This window comes from Theropithecus gelada, chromosome 1 (assembly GCF_003255815.1).
Source record: "Theropithecus gelada isolate Dixy chromosome 1, Tgel_1.0, whole genome shotgun sequence".
Classification (NCBI taxonomy): Eukaryota; Metazoa; Chordata; class Mammalia; order Primates; family Cercopithecidae; genus Theropithecus; species Theropithecus gelada.
The window spans coordinates 78,372,026-78,384,341 of record NC_037668.1 but is presented as its reverse complement, the minus strand read 5'-3'; the positions used below and the strand labels follow the sequence as shown (position 1 = coordinate 78,384,341).

The window sequence follows — 12,316 nt, the reverse complement described above, 5'->3', positions numbered from 1 at the left end:
AATAACTTGAAAGGGTGAAGTCAGGAAAGTAAGGTCAAATTAAAATTTTAAACATCTTGTGCATTTCCCCCATTTAAAATATAGAAAGGTAAGATTATTCTCATAGTTGGTTGATTACATTCAAGAGATATCTAAATTTGAAAAGATAGACTTATCCACAGAGGCATAGGATCCTTAGGAGTTTAACCCTTGGCTGGGCGTGGTGACTTAACGCCTGTAATCCTAGCACTTTGGAAGGCCAAGGCAGGCAGATCACTTGAGGTCGGGAGTTCGAGACCAGCCTGGCTAATATGGTGAAACTCCATCTCTACTAAAAATACAGAAATTAGCTGGGCATGATGCTGGGTGCGTGTAATCCCAGCTACTCGGGAGGCTGAGGCAGGAGAATCACTTGAACCCAGCAGGCTGAGGTTCAGTGAGTGGAGATCGCGCCACTGCCCTCCAGCCTGGGTGACAGAGCAAGATTCCCCCTCAAATAAAAAAAAAGTTTAATCCTTTTTAGATGTCTGAAAGGGTAGACATCAGTTTTAACATGGTTCTTCTTATTTTGTACTATAGCAATTAGCTTCAGGCCAGCAACATCTAATTCTTTCTAATTTTTATTTGAAAGATTAGGAAGCAATGAAATGTTCCTATTCATACCAGAGCTTTTAAGAATTAATTGAATTATCGGAACTAGAAAATGTATTAGGCTTCAGGAATAAGGCCAGTCTTGATTAGGTATTTCACCTAAGAGAATGCTGAGCATATATTCAGCCTTGAGTAAGCATATATTGGGGAGACAAGAAGTGAGAAATTAGCTATGAAATTTCCAGTTTTATAGGTCACAAATATTGGTGACTTTATATGGTTCTGCCTAATAAATAAATGACCAAAAAGGGAACCTACACCCTAGTGTGGACAGGTGTAGGTATTTATTATTAAAGTTAAGTATATATGTATATATTGTCTATACTTCTGACTATAACAGATGAGAAATTCTGTTCATGAATTAACTTTTAATTTTAAATGAATTCGTGATTTAAATATGGGCAGATGGTATAATCACTTCAGAAGCTAAAAATATTCTAAGAGATTTTCAACTTAGATAACTTTTGTTATTCACACTTCATGAGTGTGAATGTAATGGGGAAATACTTAACTGGTAACCAGAGCTTTAGTGGTGTGGTGTGGTGTGGTATGGAATGAGGTTAACCAGAGTATTTTGCTTTCGGCCTCTTTCTACACTGATCCAGGGATTACTTCCTAGTCTTTGTTCTCCCTCTCAGTCCTTAGTTCCAATACTGACGGTCTCCAAGTTTATCTCAGAAAAATCAGGAGAAAGGGAGAAGAGAACTAATAATGAAAATGAACTAAGTGCCAGGTCCTTTGCTAGATAGTTTATATATTATTGCACTTAATTCTCACAGTGACCCTGTAAGACAAATATTATTTCTGTTTTGCAAGTGAGGAGACTGAGACCTGGAGAAGTTAAATAACTTATACAAAGTCACACAGTTTATAGAGTTAGGATTCAAATATTCTTATTTCCACTATGTACCATGCTGCTCATCTTACTGTTTGTTTGCTTATTTATGTCCTATACACTTTAAAAGTCTCTTATTTAATTGTAAGTTCATATAGGAGTAAAAAAAGAGGATTACTATTAGTTTTTTTCTCTTTTTTTCAAAAAAAAATAGTAATATGTCAAAAAATGCTTCAATCTTTTTCTTTAAGGATGAACGTGAAGCCAGAGAAAATGTGAAGAGAGAGCAAGATGAGGCCTATCGCCTTTCACTTGAGGCTGACAGAGCAAAGGTAGGCTTGGTCAGGTACTTCTGGGATAAATAACTCAATTGTTCATTATTTAAATGCCAACCCTTTATCACTTTGATCCCTAAAAATATTGGGTTTGCAATAGAGAAAGCTAGATTTAGTTAACAGAAAGAATATAATCCTATCCACGGTTATTAAAGCATGGTTCATTTTGACAAAAATAAAGTTTGTTTCATGAAAAATGAAAACAAAGATGAACCTAGTATCTATTTCATTTGTTTTTTAGTTGGTCTATGATAGAACCCAGCAATTTTTAGAAAGCTCTTTAGGTGATTCTCATGTGTAGTCAGGGTTGGGAACTATTGATTTATTGAATACTTCTTAAGTACCTGCTTTTGTGTTGAGCTTTGAAGGAGAGGTGAATGAATAGGCCACAGTTTCTGCTCTCAAAGGAAGTTTCACAATGTGGTAGAGTTGATTAAGTAAAGAACACAAGTAGCTGTAATATAAGCCAAGAATCCTAAGTGTCATAAGGGAAGCACTGAGTTCTGTGAGAGTTCAGTGAGTAGGAGTTTCAGTGGAAACTTTTTTCCAGGTTTTATTTTTTTTGGAGAGCCAGGGAGTGGGACTATACTGGGAATGTTTCAAAGAGGAGATGGTATATGTGAACTGGACAGAAAAAGAGCAGTAGGAGGGAAGAGGAAGCAATATAAGCTAGCATCAAGGGTCCAGAATGCATGGAAAATGGATAGAGGCTGATTAAATAGCTTTAGATTTGGGTACAGGGCAGATAGGAAAGGCCAGAAAGGAAGACCAAAGGATGTCCTGAAGGATCTTGAATGCCACTTTACTCAGAGCTATCAAAGGTGTTTGAATAGGAACCTAACATTATCAGAGACCTATACTTTGTTTTTGCTTTCCATTCTTGTAGAAAGAGACGTTTCTATTACCACAATATACCTCTGAGTCATGTTGACAATGAGCCTTTGAATGTAACTTACTTTTTCTTTCTTTCCTCTTTTCTTCTTTCTCTTTCCTTATTTCTCTCTTTCTTTCTTTGTAAACAAGTTTGTGTTAAGTGCTTGTTTCTTTTCTGTTTTATCAACAGAGGGAAGCTCATGAGAGAGAGATGGCCGAACAGTTTCGTTTGGAGCAGATTCGCAAAGAACAAGAAGAGGAACGTGAGGTGGGGCATAATTTTAAGAAAAGTTATTCAAAAGTGGGTTGTATTTCCACTGTATTTGATACTGAAGCGTTAATATTTCTTTCTTTCTTTTTTTTTTTTTTTTTTTTTTTTTGAGATGAAGTCTTCGCTCTGGCACCCAGGCTGAAGTGCAGGGGCACCATCTCGGCTCACTGTAGCCTCCGCCTCCCAGGTTCAAGTGATTCTCCCACCTCAGCCACCCAAGTAACTGGGTTTACAGGCGCCCACCACCATGCCTGGCTAATTTTTGTATTTTTAGTAGAGACAGGATTTCACCATGTTGGCCAGGCTGGTCTCAAACTCGTGACCTGAAGTGATCCGCCCGCCTTGGATTTCCAAAGTGCTGGCATTAGAGACGTGAGCCACTGCGCCCAGCTGCGAAACTGTTAATATTTCTTACAACTTATTTCTCTCTACTTTTCCTAGACTCATTTTAGTATGGAAGACCTAACATTTTCTTAATCATTCCTGATCTGTTGTATGGAACTCTTAGAAAACTTGATCTTGTACTAGATTCATGATTTTCTATAATCTTCCCCTTTTGTTGCCAACAGATATTTGTTGACAAATATTTCTCATCCTTCCTAAGTGTTGTTTCACCCTAAGAATAGAAATATATCTCTATTCCCTTTCACAGGCTTCACTTTACCCACCAAAAGATACTGTGAGTTACTTTCGTAACATTTTGCTTTTAGCCCCCAAATGTGGGAAATTCACTTAGCTTCATAGATTTTCTGAGTTCATGTCATGTCCATAGCAATATAGAGGATTTTTCATTCGCTCATTTTGCAAACATTTTTGGGATATGTACTATGTGCCCCAAATCTGTTAGGGAACAGTGATGCAGACATGGATCCTGCCCTCCAGAAGTTCCTACTCTTATAAAAATAGAATTATAATACTATATGTAAACATTATTATAGAGGTATGCCTAAGGTACAGTAGGCACAAACAGAATGGGGGTCGAATGACTTCTCAGGCTGGCTTCGTAGAAAAGAACATTCAGAACTTTTTTTTAGATGTAGGATTAATGGCAAGATTGACTTATAAAAAGAGGAAGCCATCTAACAAGCAATGGAAAGGCCTGAAGGGCCCTAACTGGGGTTGAGGAAAACTCTGTTAGTTACTACTCTCAGTCAAAGTATGCCACCACTTTCACTTGTTTAACAAATGTTTTTTGAAGAAGACCTGTGCTGAGCACTGCAAGGGAAACAGGATAATAAAATGTTTTCTGCCTATAAGAAGATATTACATCTTAGAGGGAAAATACAGGCTGTCTAGGAGTAACAGGAAATGAAGAAAACATGTGCTAAATGACATAGAAATAAAAGCAAAATACTTAGAGAGTTCAAGGCCAAAGGAAAAATTTTTTACAGCTGAGATAATCAGACAATGTACAGAAGAAGTAATATTGGAGTCAGGTCTTGAAAGATATGTGAAACTTAACTGTTCGGAAATCAAAGTTTATTCATGTCAAAACTCTTTTTTTTTTTTTTTTTTTTTTTTGAGACGGAGTCTCGCTGTGTCTCCCAGGCTGGAGTGCAGTGGCGTGATCTCGGCTCACTGCAAGCTCCGCCTCCCGGGTTCACGCCATTCTCCCGCCTCAGCCTCCCAAGTAGCTGGGACTACAGGCGCCCGCCACCGTGCCCGGCTAATTTTTTGTATTTTTAGTAGAGACGGAGTTTCACCATGTTAGCCAGGATAGTCTCGATCTCCTGACCTCGTGATCCACCCGCCTCGGCCTCCCAAAGTGCTGGGATTACAGGCTTGAGCCACCGCGCCCGGCCTCATGTCAAAACTCTTATGAGTATGTATCACATACATACAAGATATTGTGCCTGACAAACCCTAGTCTCTGTACTCTGAGGACTATCAATAATGGAAGGTAAAAAATATTTTGTTGAGTGTCTTCTGTGTACTAAGTAATCTGCTAGCTGCTTTACATATGCTTATCAATTAACCATTAAAACAAGCTACAGGGTTAGAGATTTATCTTTATAAGTGAGAAAACTGAAGTTCATTGAGGAGTTACATGTACAGAAATGAGAACAGCTGAGATTCTCATCCAGGACTTTATGACTATAAAGCTCTTTCTCATACTCCATTCCAGTACAAAGCCATATATCATTGTGTCTATAGGAGTCATATATGCCAAGTTTCACAGAAGTTTAGCTAAGGGAGAGATTAGTCACTATCCTTCTAAGCTATTTCAAGCAATATAGTTTAGGATTCTTGCTGCTTTATGCTGTTGTTCACACATGCACACTCTTGCTCTGTGTGTGTTTGTGTGTGTGTATCTGTGTATTAGTATATCGTCACCCATACTGGCTTGCCAAAATGTCAAGGGTACCCAATTAACTCAATGTTCTGGATCTAGAGCTTGGCAGCATATGTAATTTCATCTGATGATTTACCTAATTTACCATGAGCTGAAACTTTCTCTCTTTCTAAATGTAGATAAAGTCCGTCATCTTACAGAAGACCCTGTCAACACCTTTTTGCATAATTCAATATATATATTCCAGCTGTTAACATGTGAGAGGTTGGGGTACAGTGGGAGAGAGGACAGGTTATATTTTGCACCTAGTCATTACTTAAATTTTTCTATTGATATGCTCCCATAAAAGGCAAGTTTGGATAATACTATGCACTCTATTCTCCCTCAGCCAAGTGTCACAAAGGCTCTTATAAATCCCAGCATTAAGAAACGGTTTATTTTCATTTAGTCCAATCTTGTCTAAACTTATTTGCCCCTTTTCTTAATGGAACAACAATTAACATATCATGGCATCCTAGTGTATCACAAACCACTGTTTGGGAAAAGCTGGTATTGTGCAACCTCTGAAGAAACTAAGACCCAGAAAGATTATATGGTTTACCTATGGTCACCAAACTGGTTGAACACATAATCTGGATCAGAAACCAGGTCACCTGACTTTTCACAGCAACACTACCTGTCTTCTAACTGGAAATCCTAACCCATATAATTACATTGAAAAACAAGAGTACTTTTATTGTTTTGATTATCTTCAATATTCTAAGATCCTTTAGAAAAAAAGAAGTATTCAACAGTCAAATCACCTTGATTGCAGGGAAATTCCTTAATGGTTAGCCTCATTTTGCTGTGCAATAACTGTTGGAGTGAAATCAAAAATCTAGAAAAGCATATTGATCTGGTCATTGGCCCTAATAAGGTGAAAGGCTATTCTGAAGGAAAAACAAACAACAGCAAAGATCTCCCCCGTTTTATTAATTTATATATGTACTTATTCTTTCCAAAATCAGCTTCAAGAAACTTACATGATGAATACATGCAATTAAAAGGGATTAAGAAAGAATAGATATAGAAATAAAGGAAAAGGACAAAGGAAGATAATGCCAAAGATAAGACTTAACACGTTGACAACAGATAATCTAGCATAGGTACCAAATCCATGTGATAGGGTGCTGTACGTTTGTTCCACATGTACCATAAAATCTGTTCTATACTTATCTTGGGCCAAAACAAAGGAAAATATGATAGTTTACAAGTTTTACTTTGTGCATAACATCAGATCTAAAGGCTAGTTTCTCAGAAAGTTTCCACATTTTCTAGCACTGAGATTTTAGAGCAACGTTTCCTGTATTCCTATTCAAGAGTAAGCTGTGCAATGTGGTGAATACAAATCCCAACTATATCTAATAGCTACTGTGACAATGGCAAGTTATGTATGACAGCACCTTAAAACTTTTTAAATGTCATAAGGCTAAAGCACAATATAGTAAAATCATCCCTGCAAAGTCCCAAATAATACATTTTTTCTGATTAAGGGATGGACTTTATAGTAACTAGAGAAATGTGTGAACTATCTATACTCCAAGAAAGCCTTCCCGAGTACTACTTTTTTCTATGGAGTTTTTGGTAAGCAGAGAAATTTTCAGCTAAGGTTTTTGACTCTCAGATCTTTTATTCACTCAATATTTAGCAAATATTTAGTTAATCTCCTTCTGTGTGCAAATTATTAAATCAGGTGCTGTGGACATTATGCTATAGGTGTGAGGCATAGTCCAGCCCTCAAGGAGTTTTCATTTCACCTTCACAACCACTCTACAAAATTGGTAATATGGTTTGGCTCCGTGTCCCCACCCAAATCTCATGTTAAATTGTAATCCCCACATGTTGAAGGAAAGGCCTGGTGGCAAGTGATTGGATCATGGGATGCTCTTTCCCCTTGCTGTTCTCATGATAGAGTTCTCACAAGAGCTGATGGTTTAAAAATGTGGTACTTCCTCCATTGCTCTCTGTCTCTCTCCCCTGCCACCATGTGAAGAAGGTCGTTGCTTCCCCTTCACCTTCCACCGTGATTGTAAGTTTCTTGAGGCCTCCCAGTCATCCTTCCTGTTAAGCCTGTGAGTCAGTTAAACCTCTTTTCTTCATAAATTACGCAGTCTCAAGTCAGTTTTTTGGTTTTTGGTTTTTGTTTTTTTGTTTTTTTGTTTTTTGTTTTTTGAGACTGAGTCTCGCTTTGTCGCCCAGGCTGGGGATGCAATGGCGCAGTAGCACAATCTCGGCTCACTGCAACCTATGCCTCCTGGGTTCAAGTGATTCCCCTGCCTCAGCCTCCTAAGTAGCTGGGATTACAGGCACCTGCCATCATGCCTGGCTAATTTTTTGTATTTTTAGTAGGGAGAGAGTTTCACCATGTTAGCCAGGATGGTCTTGATCTCCTGACCTCATGATCTGCCTGCCTCAGCCTCCCAAAGTGCTGGGATTACAGGCGTGAGCCACCGTGCCCAGTCTCAGGTAGTTCTTTATAGCAGTGTGCAAACAGACTGATACAATTGGTGAGGATTATTACTGTTTTACAGAAGATGAGAGTAAGATCATAGCAGGATTTAAAAGCCTATTTTTAGCCAAACACAGTGGCACACACCTGTAATCCCAGCTACTTGGGAGGCTGAGGTGGGAGGATCAGTTGAGCCCAGGAGTTCAAGGCCAGCCAGAGCAACATGGCAAGACCCTGTCTGTATTTTAAAAAATAAATAAATAAAAGTAAATAATAGTAATTTAGAAAGATATTTTTAAGCCTACCTTAAAATTTTTACTTAACATAAGCCTGATGAAAGCAGAACCAGAGCTTCTATCCAGTATTCATTCTACTTATCACTCCAGATTCAAAGAATGAAGTTGGGACCGTAAACTGGTTATTAAGGTAAAACTGCTCTTTATAATTTGTATTTTTATCTTATGTAAGTTGCTTTTGTCCACACTGGGCCATAATAATAGTCATCCCTGTCATCATCATCATTGGCATCATCACCACTATCTATTGCACAATTAATATGTGCTAAACTCAGTGGTGATCACTTTATAGGCATTAATTATCTTACTGAATTTTTACAATTCAATAAGGTAGGTGCCAATACATAAATATACCTTATTATAATTATGGAGACTATATATCCACAATTTCTTCAATAGTTCCAGTTTGAAGTGTTCCGTTGTTCTCATGAACCATTAAAACAGACCAGAAATTCTAGCTTCATGGTGTCCAAATCACAGGGTACAGGCTGTTCTTTATATCCAGAAGCAACCAAAAGTCATCTATCTGAATTTTGATTTAGGAAATACGATCATTTGCCTTATTTACTTTATCCAGAAATGAGGTCATAATAGTAGTAAGCTATCCATACTCTCCAGGTTGCCAGGAGCAGAGATTGACTGCAGAATCGGGTCAAATCAACTGTCCCTATATGGGATCCATTCTACTCCTTTGTTGATCTCATCCAGTATTATGACTATTATATTGACTATATTATATTCTATACGTTTGACTCCCAGATTTGTATTTCCAGCTTCTTCCTTTCCTGAACTCCAGACTTGAATATCTAGCTACTGGCCCATCATGTCTACTTAGATGTCTCATATGCATCAGAAACTTAATATGTTTTAAATTGCACAACTGATCCTACCCTCCCCACCCAAACCTGCTCTTTCTACAATCTTCCCTATCTCAATAAATGGAAAATCTTTCCAGTTGTTAGAGCCACAAACCTTGGAATTATCCTTGACTTCTCTCATTTACATCCATATTTAATGAGCAAATCCTGTGGGCTCTGCAAATATATGCAAAATTTAAATGTTTAACTCCACCACTATCACCCTCATCTAAGCCACCGTTGTCTGTTACCTGGATTACTTTGGTAGCCTCCCACCTTGATTCCATGTCTCCATTTTTGCCTTTCCTATAGTCTTAATAAATCCTTTAAAAATCATTTGTCACATCACATCACTTCAAAAACTCGCAGTGGCTTACATCTCAAAATAAAACCTGAATTCTTATAGTAATTCTAATCAAATATCTACAAGATCGTAGAGATTGACAAACTGATTCTTAAATTTATATGAAAAAGCAATAGAACTGGAATAGTCTAAACAGTTTTGAAAAAGAAAACAAAGTTGGACATCACCAGAGTGCAAGACTTACTGTAATCAAGACATAGCTGTATTTACAAAAACATGGACCCATGAGTCAGTGGAGTCCAGAAATAGACCTACACATATATGGTCAATTGATTTTCAACAGAGATACAAAGGCAATTCAATGGAGGAAGGATAGTCTTTTCAACACTTGATGCTGCAACAATTGGATATTCATATCCAAAAAAATCCCATAGAAAACCAGTTTTAAAACACTTCAATTCATATTTTGCATCACAAGCAAAAATTATTCAAAATCGGTAATAGACATAAATGTAAAATCTAAAACTATTCAAGTCCCAGAAGAAAACATTGGAGAGAATCTTCATGACCTTGAGTTAGGCAAAGATTTCTTAAATCTGATACCAAAGACACAACCTATAAAATAACAAATATCTAAATTAGAAACTTCTACTATTTGTAAAATACTGCTAGAAAATTGAAAAAAACAAGCCATAGACAGGAGAAAATCATATATCTAATGTCCAGAATACATAAAGAACTCTCAAAACTTAGTAATAAGAAAGCAACCCAAGTATTAAAATGGGCAAAATATTTGAAAGACACTTAATCAAAGAAAATATACAGTGCATCAAAATATGCTCAACATTTTTAGCCATTAGGGAGATACAAATTAAAACCACAATATATGTACACCTTTTAGAAAGCTTTTTAAAAGAAAAAGGGAAAATACCAAGTACTGGCAAAGATGAAGAGCAGCTGAACTCTTATACATTAATGATGGGAATGCTAAATAGTACATCCACTTTGGAAATTAGCATGAAACTTTCTTGTAAAGTTAAATATATATATACCCTATGACCCAGCAGTCACACTCCTAGGTATGTATTTACACAAGTGAAATGAAAGTAACAGTAAACTGCTTTCACACAAAGCAGTTTACATTCATACAAAAATATGTATGAAAATGTTTATGGCAGCTTTATTTGTAGTCACGTAAACCTGGAAACAGCTCAGGTGTCCCTCAACTGGAGAAGGGGTCATCAAACTGTGTGTGTATCTATACAATGGAATACTACTCAGCAATAAATAGTAACAAACTACTGATATATTCAACAACATGGATGAATCTCAAATATCTTATGCTAAGTGAAGGAAGTCATTCATATAACATTTATGGTTATATTTATATAACATTCTGGAAAAGACAAAACTAGGGTCAGAATAAAGATTAGAGGTTAGGAACTAGGGATGAAAAAATTTGAGAGAGGTAACAGAACTCTTTTTTGTTGGTGATGGTAGTTATGCAAATATATGAAAGGATAGAGTTTACTGTATATAAATTATACCTTAATTTTAAAATAGGAAAATAATTATTAATTGTCCTTCCCAAAGCCATAGATGATCTAATCACCCCTCTCTTTTATTTCCACTGTAACTTTAACTCCTACCCCTGTCCCCTTGCTCATTCCGTTCCAGCCATATTGGCTGCCTTGCTATTCTTCAATCAAGCCAGGCACCTGGGCCTTGTTACTTACTGTGACTCCTGCGTATAATATACTTCTTTTAGATCTAAATATCCATGTGGCACCCTCTTTCCTTTAGACCTTTGCTTACTGAGGTTTACAGTATTTAAATGTTTACCCTTCCCCCTACCTTCTGCCAGCATTCCCTACACTCCCTCCATAGCACTCATCACTTTGTGAAAAATGATATACAGTCTTGTATCACCTAAGGATGGGGAAATGTGTCATTGGCAATTCCGTTGCTGTGCGAACATCCTAGACATTACTTACACAAACATAGATAGTATAGCCTGCTACACACCTAGGCTATATGGTATAACCTGTTGCTCCTAGGTTACAAACCTGTGCAGCATGTTACTGTATTGAATACTGCAGGCAACTGTAATACAATGGTAAGTGTTTGTATATCTAAACATAGAACAGGCACAATAAAAAGGATAAAAAGGTACAGTACAAAGGATAAAAAATGGTGCACCTGTGTAGGGTACTTACCGTGAATGGAGCTTGCAAGACCGAAGTTGCTCTGGGTGAGTCAGTGAGCAAGTGGTGAGTGAATATGAAGGCCTAAGACATTATACTACAGCAGACTTTATAATCACTGTACACTTAGGCCACACTAGGTTTACTTATTTTCTTTTTTCAGCAATGAATTAACCTTAGCTTACTATAACCCTTTTACTTTATGTAAACTTAATTTTTTTAACTTTCTGATTATTTTGTAATAACTGCTTAAAACACATATTGTACAGCTATCCAAAATTTTTCTTTCTTTATATCCTTATATATGTTTTTCTCTATTAAAAATTTTTCCTTCTTTTTAAACTTTTTATTAAAAACTAAGATACATGCACGTTAGGCTAGGCCTACACAGGGTCTAGATCGTCAATATCATTGTCTTCCATATTCACATCTTGTCCACTGGAAGGTCTTTGGGGCAGTAACACACATGAAGCTGTCATCTCTTATAACAATGCTTTCTTCTGTAATACCTTCTGAAGGACCTGCCTGGGGTTGTTTTATGGCTAACTTTTCTAAAAAATACATAGAAGGAGTATACCCTAAAATAACGATTGAAAGTATAGTGCACTAAATACTAGGCAATAGGAATTTTTCAGCTCCATTATAATCTTATGAGACCTCCATGGTATATACAGTCCATTGTTGACTGAAAAGTCCTTATGTGGCACATACTGTCTCTTCCTATGTGTGTCTTTGTTGTCTTTATCCCTACCCTACTAGGATGTAGGCTCCATTTAGACAGAATTTTTTATCTATTTTGTTCACTGCTACTTTCCCATCATTTAGAACAATGCCTGACTCATAGAAGATGCTCAGTAAGAATTCATGGAATTAATGAATGTTAGCTTTAGCCTGTTTAACACTGTGCCTCAGCCAGCTATAAACTGTTAT

General features: G+C 37.0%; 1 protein-coding gene across 1 annotated transcript in view; it reads left to right on the top strand.

Moving 5' to 3' along the window:
* Positions 1-12,316, top strand: part of FAF1 (Fas associated factor 1) — a 506,936-nt gene that overhangs the window by 457,026 nt on the left and 37,594 nt on the right. Inside the window, exons 16-17 of the mRNA XM_025388444.1 lie at positions 1,717-1,797; positions 2,864-2,941. Of these exons, the coding sequence (XP_025244229.1) occupies positions 1,717-1,797; positions 2,864-2,941 (159 nt within the window). The remainder of the gene's footprint in view (positions 1-1,716; positions 1,798-2,863; positions 2,942-12,316) is intronic.